The sequence below is a fragment of the Gekko japonicus genome, unplaced genomic scaffold (genome assembly GCF_001447785.1).
Source record: "Gekko japonicus isolate JY-2015 unplaced genomic scaffold, Gekko_japonicus_V1.1 scaffold2519, whole genome shotgun sequence".
In the NCBI taxonomy this organism is placed as follows: domain Eukaryota; kingdom Metazoa; phylum Chordata; class Lepidosauria; order Squamata; family Gekkonidae; genus Gekko; species Gekko japonicus.
The window spans coordinates 65,874-84,180 of record NW_015164271.1 but is presented as its reverse complement, the minus strand read 5'-3'; the positions used below and the strand labels follow the sequence as shown (position 1 = coordinate 84,180).

At 50.0% G+C, this 18,307-nt stretch overlaps 1 protein-coding gene across 1 annotated transcript in view; it reads left to right on the top strand.

The window, feature by feature from the left end:
• The first annotated feature begins 8,950 nt into the window (after window positions 1–8,950).
• Window positions 8,951–18,307, top strand: part of UBE2H (ubiquitin conjugating enzyme E2H) — a 32,799-nt gene continuing 23,442 nt past the window's right edge. Inside the window, exons 1-3 of the mRNA XM_015408742.1 lie at window positions 8,951–9,021; window positions 12,280–12,356; window positions 16,341–16,415. Of these exons, the coding sequence (XP_015264228.1) occupies window positions 8,951–9,021; window positions 12,280–12,356; window positions 16,341–16,415 (223 nt within the window). The remainder of the gene's footprint in view (window positions 9,022–12,279; window positions 12,357–16,340; window positions 16,416–18,307) is intronic.

Genomic DNA, 18,307 nt, shown 5'->3' with positions numbered 1-18,307 from the left:
AGTAACATTGCTTAATCCTCACGTACGTGTTCTGTATGCATTAGCCTCCTCAATCCTTATGGGGTCCCTGCAAGGTAGGCCTGTGTTTTCTTCACCTCAGATCAGGGGTCCTGAACCTGGTGCCCGCCAAGGGTTTTCAGAAAGGTGAACGTTGCCACGGCGGGCTTTTTGAGTTTTTGCTGCTTATGGTATAATAATGCAGACAGGGGCTTTACGTAAGGTACTTTGCCCGTGTAAATAGCAGAGTGATATTTTAAAAACACAGTGGGAATTGGATCTTACTAAACACAGTTGGGCTGTATGGCTGAAATATTTAACGCACCTAGCAGGTACTTCTGCTGAGGTTCTCAGAGCTCCCCAGTTTTAATATTTTTTTATACATCAGTCAGAAGTTGATAATGGCATGACTACATCAAATTTCACTTCGAGAGCCAGTTTGGCGAAGTGGTTAAGTGCGCGGACTCTAATCTGGGAGAAACGGGTGAGAGCAGTTTCTGTCAGAGCTCTCTCAGCCTCACTTACTTCACAGGGTGTCTGTGGTGGGGAGGGGAAGGGAAAGGCGTTTGTGAGCCGCTCTGAGACTCCTTTGGGTAGTGAAGGGCGGGGTATAAATCCAATCTCCTCTTCTCTCAAGAGCAGTTCTCAAGAGAGCTCTCTCAGCCCCACCGGCCTCACAGGGTGTCTGTTGTGGGGAGGGGAAGGGAAAGGAGTTTGTAAGCCGCTCTGAGACTCCTTTGGGTAGTGAAGGGCGGGGTATAAATCCAATCTCTTCTTCTCTCAAGAGCAGTCTCAAGAGAGCTCTCTCAGCCCCACCTGCCTCACAGGGTGTCTGTTGTGGGGAGGGGGAGGGAAAGGAGTTTGTAAGCCGCTCTGAGACACCTTTGGGTAGTGAAGGGCGGGATATAAATCCAATCTTTTCTTCTTCTTCTTCTTCCTCCACTTGCACCTGCTGGATGACCTTGGGCAAGCCATGGTTCTGTCAGAGCTGTTCTTGAAAAAGAGCAGTTTCTGTCAGAGCTCTCTCAGCCCTGCCAACCTCACAGGGTGTCTGTTGTGGGGAGGGGAAGGGAAAGGAGTTTGTAAGCCGCTCTGAGACACCTTTGGGTAGTGAAGGGCGGGGTATAAATCCAATCTCTTCTTCTTCTTTTCAAAAACCCTGCCCTAGATGCCGATTTTCCGCACCTTAGAAATGGCAGGGTGAAGTCTCGTGGCGGACTGTTAAGTTCCTGACTGTGGAGGGTCTCCAGACCACGACTTTCGGTTAAATTCTCTTAATCGCTGTCTCCTTTGCCTCGTCTCTTCCCGCTGCCGTGATTTTTGTAGCTCTGATCGAGGGTCATCAGCTGACTATCATCGGATCGGGAGCTAGCGAGCTCCAGGTTTTCCGGATGCGGCTCAAGCCGGTCCTCGCTAAAGAGGGCTCGCTTTTAGACCGGTGGTGGGGTGGGGGAGAGTCGTAGGTTGGTGGGAAACACAGTCGGGCTGACCTTTCTGGAAACTCTTTTCGACCTGGCCACGCCGAAGATTACACCTGCCAGGTATTGATTACCCGAAACCGCAAGGAAAGGATCAGGCCCCACAGTGTCTTGGCAGCCTCCTGGCTGAGCTAACGTCCCGGGTTAATGATCTGTACAGATCAGTGGCTCTAGGAATAGGCATCTCCGGGCTTGGCTTCTATATTTGCATGGGAGGTTATATTGTGTGTGTGTGTGTGTGTTGTGGGACAGTGTGACCTGTGCAGCTGGTGACATCTTGTGTCGAGGAGGAAGCTAGAGGAATCAAGCTTCGGCGTAGCCCGAGCGAGTATTGCGCGGTGGCTGTACGTGCAAAGAAGATTCCAGCTCGGTTGTCCGCTCTGCCACTGATTCCACTCGGTGGCCGTAGGCCGGGAGGTGGTGAAACCTGCTCAGCGTAAGAGCCACATAGAATAAACCGCAGATGTTTGAGAGCCGCAAGGCATAAACAAATATTATGCGTACGTTTTTTTAAAAAATATATATGCAAATTTGCTTTTTATTAACGTTAAATAAGAACCTAAGAGACGCCAATGTTGGATCAGGCCAATGGCCCATCCAGTCCAATACTCTGTGTCACACAGTGGCCAAAAATACCAGGTGCCATCAGGAGGTCCAGCAGTGGGGCCAGGACACTAGGTCCCCTCCCACTGTTGCTTCCCCCCTCCCCAAGCACCAAGAATACAGAGCACCACTTGCCCCAGACTGAGAGTTCCTATCTATACCATGTGGCTAATAGCCACTGACGGACCTCTGCTCCATGTAAGAACATAAGAGAAGCCAATGCTGGATCAGGCCAGTGACCCATCCAGTCCAACACTCTGTGTCACACAGTGGCCAAGAATACCACGTGCCCTCAGGAGGTCCACCAGTGGGGCCAGGACACTAGGAGCCCTACCACTGTCCCCCCCAAAAGCACCAAGAATACAGAGCTTCACTTGCCCCAGAGCCCCTATCTATCCCTTGTGGCTAATAGCCACTGATGGACCTCTGCTCCATATGCTTATCTAATTCCCTCTTGAAGCCGTCCATGCTTGTAGCTGCCACCACTTCCTGTGGCAGTGAGTTCCACGTGTGAATCACTCTTTGGGTGAAGAAGTACTCCCTTTTATCTGTTCTAACCCGACCGCTCAGCAATTTATTCATTGTAACCTGACCGCTCAGCAAATGAAACTGCCAAAAATAAAAAGGAGTTAAAAACAGATCTTGACAATGATATTCAGGGGTCATTTCCTGAAGGAGCGCACAGGAGTGGGTCTGGCAGTAAGGAGCCCAGGGGGCAGGCACATGCAACAAGCCCCACCCCCTGCTCCCAGCAGCCCTCAGTTGGGCCACGAGGAGCAAGAAGCAGCCAGGTAAGTTGCAGAGCCACCCTCCCGGCCCGCCTTCAGGTACAAGCTCTCCCTCCTCTGCGAGGACAGATCTGCACGTCCCCCCTCCCCAATCGCTCGCAAGCCAAAAGAGTCCAGTGGAGCCTGAGTGGTGGGTGTTGCCTTCTGACACAGTTCTGGTGATGTCAGGGGGTGTGGCATATGCAAATAGGTTATGCTAATAAGTTATGCTAATGAGCTCCTGCACCTCTTTTTCTACGAAATGACCCCTGATGATGTTTATTTGTCCAATGGTATTTATTTGTTCGCGAATGATATTTATTTGTCTAAGAGAGAGAGAAAAAGAGAGAGGTGGAAAGAAAGGGTGAACGAGGTGGAAAGAAAGAGAGAGAGAAAGAAAGGAAGCAAATAGACGGGAGGGATGGAGAAAAAAAATATGCCTCCCCTTTGGTTCCCCAGCGGCCCTTCTAGGATGTGTGTGAAAGAGCCGCATGTGGCTCCCGAGCCACGGTTTGGCCACCCCCTGCCTTAGGCGCAACTCTTGTCTAGTCAGCCTCTACAGTATGGGCCTACCGGCCTACCTCACAGGGCTGTTGTAGCGCTCACCGAGTTGCATACCAAGCATTCCGGGTACACCGTGGCAGCCAGTCGCGCTCTCCCAGCCCCTCGCTCCGTCTGAACCAAGTCTTGGCGCTGCAGTATTTCCTTAGCAGGTGCTTCCTGTCTCTCGTGGCGGGCAGAGGGGGCGTGCCCTCAGTCTGCCCGGCTGCTGCATGGATAATGATGTTGTTTGGTCTGCGTTGGCAGGCGTAACCAACACCCCCCCCCCCCCCCGCATTTGGATCAAATGGTCGCAGGACCTCCTGTCCAGTCTGAGTCACAAACGCTCGCACGTCCCCCTCCGTTTGTATGGCTTCTTGCGTAGTCCGGAGTGTTCCCTCTCGGCAAAACAGGCCCTCCAAGGAGGGGGTAGAGGAAGGAAGGGAGGTGGCAGTGGCGAAGGTGTTGATGTTGGCATTCCCTGCAACTTCGGACGTTCGGGAACAATTCCCCGTCGGATGCTGGGGTGCTTGCGCGCCCCTCGTGCGGTGCCAGTTTCCTGCCTCTCCCAGATAACTAATTCCGTGCGCTTGGCAGATGCTGTGGCAGCCAGGAGTGGGGTGGAGGCGCGGGGGGGGGGGGGGAAGCAAGGGCTGCAGAAAAGCTTTTATGCTCGGCCAGGAAGGCCTCCTCTAGGCTCAAATGCTGCTTTCCCTCTGCTCAGTTTCGGACTTGTTTACGGAACTGCGATAACCAGTGTTCCCTCTAAGCTGTGGAGTCCTGGGAGCAAAAATTCTACTTGGTGAGCTACTGGCATTAAAGCTGTGAGCGAGCGATTTGGCTGCTGCATAAATTAGTTTGCTCTGGAGCCCTCCTTCCTGAGCTAAGACAAAAACGTGTGAGCCAGAGGCTAAAAAACTGCGAGCTAGCTCACACTAACTCAGTTTAGAGGGAACACTGGCGATAACGCCGGCTTAATTCACTCCAGTCTCCGCTGCTTTTTTGTTTTTGGTGCCCCCAAAATTTTGAAGCTCGGAAAAAAAACCCGGGTTTTTTCCATTTTCCCCCCAGAAAAAAATGGACATTTTCAGAAAAATTGAAAAAAATGCTACATTCGCATTTCTTTTTTCTTTTCTAGATTGAAAGTTGTTCTGTTACTTTAGGAACATAAAATATGACTATGGATATTTTTACTTGGCATGAAATGATCACAACTAGCATATTAAAAATATAGTGTATCCAAACAATTATTTCAAACAGAATACCCACCCACATGCAAAAGCAAAACTGATTTTCTTCTGACAATAGCACCTCCTAAAGGAAGAAATGGATCTTGTTCTTGCATTGGAGGGTTCAGTTTGTAACCTAGGACTTGCTTGTCCTCCGTGCACAGAAATTAAATCAATCTGATACCATATAAAGATATATTTTAGAAATGATTTGGAAAATATTTGAACACCTTGTCTTAAAATATTTTATTCATCATGTTAAAATAAAATGTTCCATAATCAATTTTTTTTCTTTTTTTCTTTTTTCAATTTTTCCAATTTTTGGAAAAAAATGAAACTGCTTCAGGAAAAAAATGGGAAAAACCCTGAGTTTTCCCCGAATTTTTCTGGTTTTTTCCCGGGCCTTCACATCTCTAATTGTACCATGTCTACGGATGTTTTTGGAGCACGCTCGGTCTGTGTGTGAGAGCTTTGGAATAACTCCGTGGTGTGATTGGTGTTGGTGTTGGTGTTTACGTCCCGCAGGGTTTCGCAAATGCAGTCTCCTGGTGACCATAAAAAGGCATTGACTCTGGCAACGAGCCAAGAAAGTCTCTGGTCTATTCTGCTATAAGAACGACGTGCTTTTTAAAAGCCGCCGACAACACACAGAGGCACGGTGTGCTTTTCCAAGCTGGTGCAAGGCTGGGCATGGTGTCGGCGTGAAGGGCCTGAGAAGAGGTTTGCTATCAAGCTGTAACCCCCACCCACCCCCTGGAGAGGTGTGGCAAGTCTTCAGTTTTAAGGGGGGGGGATGTCTTCTGGGTCCCCGTGTATTGTCGTCTCTCTTGGTGGAATTGCATGGCTCCGTTCCTCTGAGTGTTCGGCAACAGCCGTGCGCCTCTTCCCTCTGAGTAAGGTTTCTTACAATTCCGCAGGGTCTGTAAAACAGAGCTGTTCCACCGGGCTTGTGGCCGAGGCAGCGGACCTCCAAAATCCATCTTTGGCCTCCCCTACTGAAATTGCTGACTCTGTGATCAGCCTAAACTGAGCATAGCAACGTGAGCCTTGATTGCTGTTTGTGCTACCATTTTAAATGACCGTTTCAATTATTTTAACTCTTGTTGTCAAGATTTTGTGACTTTGGTTAAGACGCTGAACTGCAGGCCGGAAGGTCGGTAGCTCGGCAGTTCGAGGCCCGAGTGTGCCGCATGACAGAGTGAGCTCCCGGCTCCGGCCCCGGCTCCTGCCAACCTAGCAGTTCGAAAGCAAGAAATTGCAAGTAGATAAATAGGTACCACTTTGGTGGGAAGGTCACAGCGTTCCGTGCGCCTCGGCATCCAGTCACGCCGGCCACATGACCACAGAGACGTCTTCGGACAGCGCCGGCTCTTCGGCTTGGAAACGGAGATGAGCACCACCCCCTAGAGTGGGATTCGACTGGCTTTCGAGCAAGGAAAACCTTTGCCTTTACTAACCCGCCCTGAGCCCGTCTGCAGGGACAGCGGGATAAAAGTTGAATTAAATAGCTTATTAAGAATTCCCTGTTTCACCTTCAGTGAAGGACAGCGCTATTTCAGGGCTTGTGAGCTTTTCCCAACCGTCTTGGGAAACGGACGATGCGAAAAGTGGATTGGATCCTGTGGATTTGTTCCGCTAAGGGCGGCACACAAAGATGGGAAGCCGCTTCGTGCCGAATCGGACCGTTGTTCTGTCGAGCCCAGTCTCGTCTGCCCTGACCGGCAGCAGTCCTCCAGGTTCTCCGGTGGAGGTCTCTCACGTCACCTGCAGATCCTTTCTGCTGACAGTGCCAGGGGTTGAACTTGGGGAGCTGCTGCCAGGCTGAGTAGACAATACTAAATTTGATGGACCAAGGGTCTGAGATAGTATAAGGCAGCTTCATGGGGAGGGGTCGTGGCTCAGTGGCAGAGCCTCTGCTTGGCAGGCAGAAGGTCCCAGGTTCAATCCCCGGCATCTCCAGTTAAAAGGACCACCAGGAGGTGTTGGGAAAGACCTCCGCCTGAGACCCTAGAGAGCTGTAAAGAGGGGCCGTGGCTCAGTGGCAGAGCCTCTGCTTGGCAGGCAGAAGGTCCCAGGTTCAATCCCCGGCATCTCCAGTTAAAAGGACCACCAGGAGGTGTTGGGAAAGACCTCCGCCTGAGACCCTAGAGAGCTGTAAAGAGGGGCCGTGGCTCAGTGGCAGAGCCTCTGCTTGGCAGGCAGAAGGTCCCAGGTTCAATCCCCGGCATCTCCAGTTAAAAGGACCACCAGGAGGTGTTGGGAAAGACCTCCGCCTGAGACCCTAGAGAGCTGTAAAGAGGGGCCGTGGCTCAGTGGCAGAGCCTCTGCTTGGCAGGCAGAAGGTCCCAGGTTCAATCCCCGGCATCTCCAGTTAAAAGGACCACCAGGAGGTGTTGGGAAAGACCTCCGCCTGAGACCCTAGAGAGCTGTAAAGAGGGGCCGTGGCTCAGTGGCAGAGCCTCTGCTTGGCAGGCAGAAGGTCCCAGGTTCAATCCCCGGCATCTCCAGTTAAAAGGACCACCAGGAGGTGTTGGGAAAGACCTCCGCCTGAGACCCTAGAGAGCTGTAAAGAGGGGCCGTGGCTCAGTGGCAGAGCCTCTGCTTGGCAGGCAGAAGGTCCCAGGTTCAATCCCCGGCATCTCCAGTTAAAAGGACCACCAGGAGGTGTTGGGAAAGACCTCCGCCTGAGACACTGGAGACCGGCTGCTAGAGTCTGATTCAGTATCAGGCAGCTTCATGTGTGTTCATATTCTGTATGCAAAGATTTTTCTGCCAGTGAACCCCACCCCGAATATAGTTCCTTTTCTTGGTGCGAGGAACATACAATTGAAGCATCAGCAGATGGTTCTTTGCACCAGAGGAAAGCGCTGCCCTTAGCAGAATAGATCCAAGGGCTTCAAGACGCCGAAGTTTTCTGAGTTCTAATCTCTTGTCTCAGCCTTTACTTTGTGTGAAACAACTCTTGGAGAGAATCTGCCAAGGTTCCAGCCCTCTTGGAAGTTTTTTCTTTTCTCCTTGTTCCCACCTGATTTATTAGGTAAAAGTTCAAGGTTTCCCTTGCTCGAAAGCCAGTCGAATCCAACTCTAGGGATGCGGTGCTCATCTCTGTTTCCAAGCCGAAGAGCCAGTGCTGTCCAAAGCCGTTTCCGTGGTCATGTGGCCGGCATGACTAGACGCCGAGGCGCACGGAACGCTGTGACCTTCCCACCGAAGCGGTACCTATTTATCTACTTGCAATTTCTTGCTTTCGAACTGCTAGGTTGGCAGGAGCTGGAACTAGAGACGGGAGCTCACTCCGTCATGCGGCACTCGGGTCTCAAACTGCCGAACTACCGACCTTCCGGCCTGCAGTTCAGCGTCTTAACCACTTGAGCCACCGTAGCTCCTCACCTGATTTATTAGCATGTGTAATTTATTTGTGTGAATTCTTCCATACTGCTGGGCTATTGCCTGCCAGGAATAAGAAAGGACTTCTAAATATATCCGGGGGGGGGGGGGAATACTTGAAAGCTTCCACCGATTCCACAGCGATTGCTATTATCCTTTGGCTTGTTAGCGTGGAGGGGGGAGTTTGACGTACCCTCCCCCCCCCCCCAGGTGAGCGAACAAGTAGCGCCTTATAAAGCTGGATTAGCTGCTACCGGGGCTGCCTCTTAGAGCTCAACGAGCCATTCCCTGGGATTAAGAACACGTCTAGATCTAAATTCAGAACAGCCACCGGGCTGCTAAAAGCTTTCCTTGAAACACAGCCAAATTGGACAAATGGACCATTCGGCATGTAAGGTAACAGCGAAACGGCTTCCTGTTTTGAACCAAGACTTGGGAAATATTTCGGATGCCCAGGTGCCAAGCCCTGTACAGGGCTGACTATGTACTTCAGCAGTGTGGTAACTAGCATTACTGTTTTCAGAAGCTGGGCGCCTGGGAGATAGTTTCAGAGTGTAGTCACGTTGGCATGCAGTACAAGAGGTAAGGTAAAGGTGTTCCTTGCTCGAAAGCCAGTTGTATCCGACTCTAGGGGTGCGGTGCTCATCTCCGTTTCCAAGCCGAAGAGCCAGCGCTGTCCAAAGACGTTTCTGCGGCCATGTGGCCGGCATGACTAGACGCCGAGGCGCACGGAACGCTGTTCCCTTCCCACCGAAGCGGTACCTATTTATCTACTTGCTCCCTAGCTCCCGCCCACCCAGCGGCTCGAAAGCCCTTAACGGCAATTAGACAAATGGGTACCCACTCCTTAAGAGTGGGGGGGCACCCTACCCTACCTCCAATATTGGAGGTCAGCGGCGGCGGCTGGACGATGTGGTGAATCGATGAGCAGCGAGCTGGTAGAAAGAACATGGCGACAGATCGGCGGCAGACAGCAGGTGACTCGGGAGGCGATTGGAGGCGGCGTGGAGGCGCGGTGACGTAAGCACGGTTAGAGCGTCCGGGACAGAGACCAGTTGCGACCTCATTGTGCAGCCGCACGCCTTTAAAAAAAAAGAAAAAAGGACCATCCCAGGAAGCCAAGCCGAAGCGACGGAAAAAGACCTCCGCTGAAGGACACTACCGCCTGGTCCTAGCAAGACCCCGCCACAGAAAGACCTACGCTGCGTAGGTGCCTGGTAAGGCATCCATCTCCCCTGATATGTATGTGGCCCTAGTTAGGCGATTAAATGTATATGTGTAAACCGCTCCGAGTCTCTGGGAAGGAGTGGTATAGAAATGTAATAAATAAATAAATAAATAAATAATTTCTTGCTTTCGAACGGCTAGGTTGGCAGGAGCTGGGGCCAGAGACGGGAGCTCACTCCGTCACGCGGCACCCGGGTCTCGAACTGCCGAGCTACAGACCTTCCGGCCTGCAGTTCAGCGTCTTAACCTCTGAGCCGCCGTGGCCCCCGTAGAAGAGCTAGACTCGAGCAATGTTCCCTCTTAATTTCCCCTCCCTGCCGAGTGGAGCAGTTCACACGTCCTGAGCAGAATAGAAGTGCTGTGACCTTCAGATGGACCGTGGGCCATGCAAGACCCTACGCGGCTCCGCATTGCTGCCGAGCAGGGCTTCTTGTGCTCACGAGCGGCCGCTCACGTGCACACCTTAGAAGGAACACTGTTTAGCAGCACTTTGGAGCAGCGCCAATTAGATTTTCAGGGTGTAAGCTTTTGAGAATGAAAGCTTTTTTTTAAAAAAAAAATGTTGTCGAAGGCTTTCACGGCCGGAGTTCATTAGTCGCTGTAGATTTCCCGGGATGTGTGGCCGTGGTCTTGGCATTGTAGAACCTGACGTTTCGCCAGTAACTGTGACCGGCATCCTCAGAGGTATAACCTTATACAGTTCCTCAGGGCCTGCGAGACGGAGCTCTTCCGCCAGGCTTTCACGTAGGGGCCGCCACTACCACCACCACCACCATCGGCGTGGGTAACAACGGGGCTGGGAGATGACCCTCGGAAGATCTGCCGTAACATTGCGTGGCGCTGGTACCACTGGACTGGCTATGTACCAACTACAGGACAATACTACCTCCAATGGAAGACTGATATCATCTTGTAATCTATTCGGAGACCACCTACCATCTTGTTTCTAGGTAAAGGTAAAGGTTCCCTTGCTCGAAAGCCAGTCGAATCGGACTCTAGGGTTGTGGTGCTCATCTCCGTTTCAAAGCCGAAGAGCCAGCGCTGTCCGAAGACGTTTCCGTGGTCATGTGGCCGGCCTGACTAAACACCAAGGCGCACGGAACGCTGTGACCTTCCCACCGAAGTGGTACCTATTTATCTACTTGCAATTTCTTGCTTTCGAACTGCTAGGTTGGCAGGAGCTGGAACTAGAGACGGGAGCTCACTCCGTCATGCGGCACACCCAGGTCTCGAACTGCTGAACTACCGACCTTCCACAGCCTGCAGTTCAGCGTCTTAACCACTTGAGCCACCGCAGCTCCTTATCTTGGTTCTACTGAGTACTTTATTTTTGTTGATATTAATGGTTTTACTGTTATTTTATCTTGTTTTTATGCGTGGGCATTTGTGCTCTCTTGTAAGCCGCCCTGAGCCTGCTTGCGGGGAGGGCGGGGTATAAATAGAAAAATAAAAATAAATAAATATGTACTCTCTGTGTCAAGGTGAGAAGCAAAATGGTAGGCAGGTAATTTACATCTACTCAGGAAGGTGGGGTAGGGCTGAGTTATTATCTTGTGGGAGTCCCCCAGGCTGTGAATATGCTAATAGAGGAGCTTTCCTGAGGAGGTTCTTTTGTATATGGATTGTTTCTTGAGAAGGTTTCCTGTTTCCTGAGGAGGTTCTTTTGTACGTGGATTGGCTGTTGATTGGCTTCTTTTTTTGGTTAGGAGGTTTCGGACTTCTATCCGAAAGGAGACCAAAATCCTGTTGGTCTCTTAGGTGTCGCTGGACTCAGATGTGGCTTTAAGAGTCGAATGCAGTATTATGTTTCCTACAGTCAGTTTGGTGTCGTGGTTAAGAGCACAGACTCTTATCTGGGAGAACTGAGTTTGATTCCCCACTCCTCCACGTGCAGCTGCCGGGATGACCTTGGGTCAGTCATAAGTTCTCTCAGAGCTGTTCTCTCGAGGGCAGTCCTTGAAAGAGCTCTCTCAGCCCCACCCGCCTCACAGGGTGTCTGTTGTGGGGAGGGGAAGGGAAAGGCGTTTGTCAGCCGCTCTGAGACTCCTTTGGGTAGTGAAGGGTGGGGTATCAAATCCAATCTCTTCTTCAGCATTGGAGTAGCGATTGGTGCTTTTTGTCTTGAGTGAAAAAGTAGAGCTCTTGGTCTTCTGTTCAAAACTAGTGGTATACTGGAGCATATTGGGTACTTAAGTACACGTTAGATGTTCAGGGTGCTTAATCCCAAAGGCATAGGGTAAGGCAATAATTTTTTCCCCTTCCAATTAATGCCAGAAGTACCAATCCTGCTGTCTTAATGTCTGTGAGTGCTCACAGCCCGCCCAGATTAATCTTACAGCACTTCTGAAAAATGCACTTTTGTGTGTGTGTGTGTGTGTGTGTGTGTGTGTTCTGTTCCCTGCTTGTCCTTCCTTTCCCCCCCCTCCCCTCCCGAAACGAAATCAGCAGCTGCCCTCCTTGAAAATAACATGTCTATTGTGTCATGCATGGCTTCAGATTTGGCATAATCTCTGCTTTTAGCAGAAGTCTCTTTCAGCCACTTCGTGGAGGGCAAAGGAATTCTGTAGGCCCGACAGCATCATTCCGGCTAAAAGTCTTTGGCACCTTCTACACAAAACAGGTTGCCACTGTATTAAACAGCCACCAATGCTCCCTCTAAGCTGTTGAGTCTTGTGAGCAAAAATCCTACTTTGTGAGAGTTGCGAGCGAGTGATTTGGCTGCTGCATGAATTAGTTTGCTCTGGAGCCCTCCATCCTCAAAGCAAAGCCCGAACTCTTCCCCAGAGGGTAAACCAGTTGCAAGTTACAGGTCTCTTATGTTCCCAACTGTGTGTTTGCCTTATTTTGTCTGGCAAATGCTTTCATCTGTTTAAATGATGGGAAATAACCTCAAAATATATTTTGAATGGGCTTCATTGACGGGAGGATTACTTAAGGTTTGTCATGAGAGCGTTCCTAACGATTCCACCTTTTAGATGTTCCCGGGGTGACAGGATTCTGGGGAAGCCGACTCAATACCCGTAAAATGTTTCCTTCACTTTGATGCATCAGTATCGAGAGCAAGCATGAAGTCACAATCCTAGGAGGACTCAACGAATTTGTAGTGAAGTTCTATGGACCACAAGGAAGTAAGTACACGAACCTTGGTTCATCAGGTCAAAAAACTCAAGGACCACTGTGTGTTTAGGTCTAATGCAATGAAGGAGCCGTTTTCAGAGTGTTCACCCGTTAAACTACATCAGGGGTGTCAAATATGTGGCCCAGAGACCAAATCAGGGCCCCCCCCCAAGGGCTTCTATCAGGCCCGCAGTGGAACGGGCTGTCTTCTGCTGCTTCTTCCAGTTCTGCTGCGTCATCGTAGGTTTGCAGCTTACAGGTACACACCTGAACAGGATACTCAGGATTGCAGCAGCACAGACATTTTTTTGTTGAGCCCCGGAGGGGATTTTTTATTATTTTTTATCAAACTACAAAACTATTACAGAAAAAAGGGAAGGGGGGGATTACATATATAGGATAAAGCAAAAGAACCCACTACTAACTAAAAACCCAAGAGAGGAGATCCTCACTAGCTTAGTTAGAACAAATCTTCATTTCATTTAGCTTATTATAAACTGAGTCAAACATTTGTATTACTTTCTTTTTCTTTAACTCTTACATTTAACTGTCTAGGAACTGCACCCCCCCAATCATCCCCTTTCAGAGTTCTCAAAGGCACAATTCAGAGTCCTTCAGCCTTCACTTCTCCTTTGCTCGTCTCTTCCGCAGCTTATAAGGACTTTTTGGAGCAGCTGCCCCTTGCTCTGTAAGAGAGTCCTCCACGGAAGAACCCGAGTCCAGCTCGCCACTAGACTTGCTCACAGCACAGACATTTTGATGCAATAATTCAGAGCAAGAGGTGTCATTTATCAGACACTGTTAAGTAAGCAAAATGTCGCCAGAGTGCTCATGTTTTAAGCATGTTTTTATTTTAAGTAAAACAATCCCTTTGTTTGTGTCCTTGATAAAGTTTATATCTCCGCTACCTGGGATTACATTTTATGACGCACGTGGCCCGGCCCAACAAGGTCTCATTTATGTCAGATCTGGCCCTCATAACAAATGAGTTCGACACCCCATCTCTACATTGTAGCTGCAAATCCAGCTAGTTTAAAATCTTGGCTGTGTTTGAAAATCTGTTTCCTTGCCCCAGACCAGGGCTTTTTTTGTAGAAAAAGCCCAGCAGGAACTCATTAGCATAATAGGCCACACCCAATAGCATAAACTCATTAGCATATTAGGCCACACCCTAACAGCACAGCTTATTAGCATATTAGGCCACACCCCACGTTACCAGAAGTGTGGTCATCCAGCCACACCCACCTTTTGCTTCTTATTCTACTTACTTTGTTTATTGTCAAAACCCAGGGCCTTTTTTTGTAGCAGGAACCCCTTTGCATGTTAGGCCACACACCCCTAATGTAGCCCATCCTAATGAGTTTCTGCTGTTGGGTGTGGCCTATTATGCTAATGAGTTCATGCTGGGCGTGGCCAACTCGGGAGCCAGCTGGAACTCCGTTCCTGTGCGTTCCTGCCCAAAAATAGCCCTGCCCCAGACTAACCAGTTTGATATTCTGCCAGTGCAGGTTCAGACTCGATAGTTCGTTCAAGTTCATTAAGCCTTTGGTGCAGCCTCTTTGCGTCCATTCTCCGTTGAAATTAAAGACACATTCAGATATTACGATAAACTTGGGTTCTGATCAAGGCGCAGTTGTGAACACAACCCGATAAACTGGGATTTGTTAGCTGGTGCCTGGGCGGGCACCAAAGTGGGAGTTCAAACTGAGTTGTTAAGCAGAGTTTTTGCTAATTGTGGTTTGTTTGGCATCTGGATGCACAAACCACGGATTGTCTGACTGCAAAGGGGCAGTCAACAATAGAAGGCAGGTACCCACCCCCCAGGGAGGCAGAGGAGGAGAAGCAGAAAACCCACTGCATGATACCTTTTTGAAGAAGCAGTTAATTTCATTAAATAACTGAGATTTCTCACTTAGACCTAGCGAACTACCCAACATTTGCCCAAGTCCAGTTTATTATGGTGTCCAAATGCAGCTGAAGAGAATGCAGTTGGGACGAGCGCACTGTGCCACTTTTCATTTTCTTTAATATTTAGAACGTAGTTACGTGCTGCATCTCCAGGCAGCTGTTCATGAGGATGTAATAAGAGCCCTGCTGGATCAGACCAGTGGTCCATCCAGTCCAGCATCCCTTCTCACAAGGTGGCCAACTAATTCCTCTGGAGGGCCAGCGACAGGGCAGAGAGGCCGAGGCCTTCATAAGAACCTCAGAAAAGCCCTGCTGGATCAGGCTAGTGAGGGTCCATCTAGTTCAGCCTCCCGTCTCACACAGTGGCTGACCAGTTCCTCTGGAGGGCCAACCACAGGGCATGGAGGCCGAGGCCTTCATTAGAACATCAGAAGAGTCCTGCTGGATCAGACCAGTGAAGGTCCATCTAGTCCAGCATCCTTTCTCAGTCAGTGGCCAGCCAGTTCCTCTGGACATCCAACAACAGGGCATAGAGGCTGACTCCTTCCCCTGGTGTTGCCTCCTGGCTCTGGGATTCAAAGGTTTAGTGCCTCTGAACATGGAGGTCCCCTTTGGAGCCAGTTTGGTGTTGTGGTTTGGAGCGCGGACTCTAATCTGGGAGAACCAGGTTTGATTCCCCATGCCTCCATTTGCAGCTGCTGGTGTGACCTTGGGTCAGTTACAAGTTCTCTTGGAGCTGTTCTCTCGAGAGCAGTCCTCGAAAGAATCCTCTCCCAGGCCCTCCTTCCTCTGTTGTGGGGAGGGGAAGGGAAAGGAGATTGTAAGCCGCTCTGAGACTCCTTCAGGTAGTGAAGGGCGGAGTATAAATCCTAAACTCTCTCTTCTCTCTCTTTCTCCTTTAGTCACCATAGCTAGTAGCCGTCGATAGACCTCTCCTCCATGAATTCATCTAATCCCCTTCATCTTACCTCTCCCAATTCTCTCCTTTTGTCGTAGTCCTTATCTTAAATTTCAGACCGCCGAGTTCCTCCCAGGGGCAGAGAGTCTCCTCATATGTTCAAGTACCACGCCTATTGATGTTGCTGTGTAAATCAGGAATCGTAAAGAAGCTGTCCTAGGCCTCTCCTCAGTAGTTTGACTTTTGCGATACGGCCTTCCCTTTTTCAGAAAAATCGTGATGGTTACAAACAATGTTCCCTCTAAGCTATGGAGTCCTGTGAGCAAAAGTTCTACTTTGTGAGCTCCTGGCATTAAAGTTGTGAGCAGGTGATTTGGCTACTGCATAAATTAGTTTGCTCTGGAGCCCTCCTTCCTGAGCTAAGACAAAAACGTGTGAGCCAGAGGCTAAAAGACTGTGAGCTAGCTCACACTCACTCAGCTTAGAGGGAACACTGGTTGCAAATATGTTTTTCAAATGCAAGGGCGGGAGGGGCAGCTGATTGCCAGGTGGCCGAATTCCACAGCCAGCGTCTCCCGAACTTTCTGCTTTTCATGTCGAATGTCGCTGAAACTGGGTCACTAGGCCAATGGTTCTCGACGTGGTGATCTTTTTGCAACTCAAGTCTTAGTGTACTGCTGCCCACAGTCTCTTCTCTACCCGCCCGCAGCTCATCTTCATGTTTAAACTTCTGTTCATCAAAACGAGTAGCTGCAGACATAAAAAGTTTGGTTTTTTACCTACTGGAGAGACCACTGCTTCCTCTAAGCTTGTGGAGTCTTGTGAGCAAAAACTTACTCTGTGAGCTACCGGCATTAAAGTTGTGAGCGAGCGCTTTGGCTACCGCATAACTTAGTTTGCCCTGGAGCCATCCTTCCTGAGCGAAGACAAAAAACGTGTGAGCCGGAGGCTAAAAAACCATGCGCTAGCTCACACTTAACTCAGCTTAGAGGGAACATTGGTCCCCACCAAAATCAGCGGGAATTCTGCAAGAACTTGAAGGGACATACCATCTCTGACCCCTCTGCCATCCTTTTACGTGTTCCGTGTTTGGTGCCCAGCCAGGACGATACTCCTGTTAAATTTCCATCAGTGTTTTGGTTTGCACAACTTAACACAATTTCTCTCTCTCTCTCTCCCTGATTTGCAGCACCGTACGAAGGTGGCGTGTGGAAAGTTAGAGTGGACCTTCCCGACAAATACCCCTTCAAATCACCATCTATAGGTAACTGATGCCTAAACATCTGGCGGCTAACGAACGTTTCAAGAAGTAATCGGTCTCTATGCCCAGTCGAATCTAATGGGGGAGCGTTAGGCTAGAATCAAAGAGTTGGAAGGGGTCAGAGAGGCCATCTAGTCCAGACCCGTGCACTCAATGCCGGATCAGCCTAGAGCAGTGGTGGCGAACCTATGGCACGGGTGCCAGAGGCGGCACTCAGAGCCCTCTCTGTGGGCACACGTGCCATCGCCCCAGCCAGGCCCAGACCATCATTAAAGTGTCGGATTCTCTGCCAAATAATTTTAAGTAAATGAAAGCATTTGGGATTGCTTTCCTTCCTTTGTTTGGATCATCTTAAGTTAATGTATGAGTTGTTATTTCTAAAGTAAAACCTCAGGATTCAGGTTAAATTGCCGTGTTGGCACTTTGCGATAAATAAGTGGGTTTTGGGTCGCAGTTTGAGCACTCGGTCTCTAAAAGGCTCGCCATCACTGGCCTAGAGCATCCCTGACAAGTGTTCGTCCAGCCGCTGCTTAAAGACCGCCAGGGAGGGGGAAGACAGCCAGTGCCACTGCTGAACTTAGGCGGAATCTGCATTTGTCTTTCCCACTGGTGTCCCAGCCTTTTGACTCCCGTCTTCAAAAAAGCTGCCTGCATTTGGTGTCGTTTTCACACCTCAACAGTGCTAGCATACTTTTGCACGTCCACACATGTTTATCATCCTTTCGGGGCGGCTCCACTGTCATTGCACCTCCGCACTGCTTTAAAAGAATCTTCTCCAAACAACATTCAAACAAGCATAGAGAAAGACGGCGTCACGGCAGCACGAAAATGATTTAAAAATGCAAATGCAGATTCGGCCTTGCTCTCACTGTGTCTCGTTCCGCCCGTAATTTAAACCCACGGGTGCGAGTCCTCTGCTGCCAACAGGAACAGCTCCCTGCCCGCCTCTAAGTGACGGCCTTTCAAATAGCTGTTGTAGATTTCCCGGGTTGCCTGGCCGCGGTCTTGGCAGTGCAGGACCTGACGTTTCGCCACTAGCTGTGACCGGCATCCTCAGAGGTAGAACACAGAAAGATGGGAGTGCAAGGTGAGACACCTTGACCCAGAGAGTACTCCCTCTCTCTGTGTTGTACCTCTGAGGATGCCGGTCACAGCTGCTGGCGAAACGTCAGGTCCTGCACTGCCAGACAACCCGGGAAATCTACAACAGCCTTCGACAACATATTGTCCTTTCAAATACTTCAAGAGAGCCATTCTGTCCCCCCACCACCTTCATCGTCTTCTCCAGACTGAACCTACCCACGCCCTTTTCGTGTATTTTTTAGGGCTTGGTCTCCAGGCCCCTGCTGTTCTTCATTCTCTTCTGCACCCGCTGCGTTCTGGTCGTGTCCTTATGGTCCAGGGTTTCCGGACTTCTGATTGGGTGCTTTTAGCACAGGGCTCGTACCTCCCGAGGAGGGGCCATACAACTGGCTTCTTGCAATGAGTGGTGGTGGTGGGGGGGTTATATCCGCAATCTTCCGAAGGAGAAACTTCTGGGTTCACGGTACTTACCTTCTTTCTCTAAACGGATCCTGAAGTTCTTGCCAACTTAAAGGCCAGAATGAAGTTCCAAGCCCGTGGTGCTGAATCCTTCAGTGAGGATGGGGTGGTTTTCTTGTGGAAAATGGTGCAGGGTTTCTGTATTTTTCTCTCTCCCAAGTAGCGGGGGTGGTTCTTTGACAAAATTATTGCTTATTGTCAGCGGGAGGACTTGTGGGTTTGAGGAGGGTGTCGTGGTTAAGTGCGCGGACTCTAATCTGGGAGAACCAGGTTTGATTCCCCACTCCTCCACTCGCAGCTGCTGGATGACCTTGGGCAAGCCGTGGTTCTCTCAGAGCTGTTCTTGAAAGAGC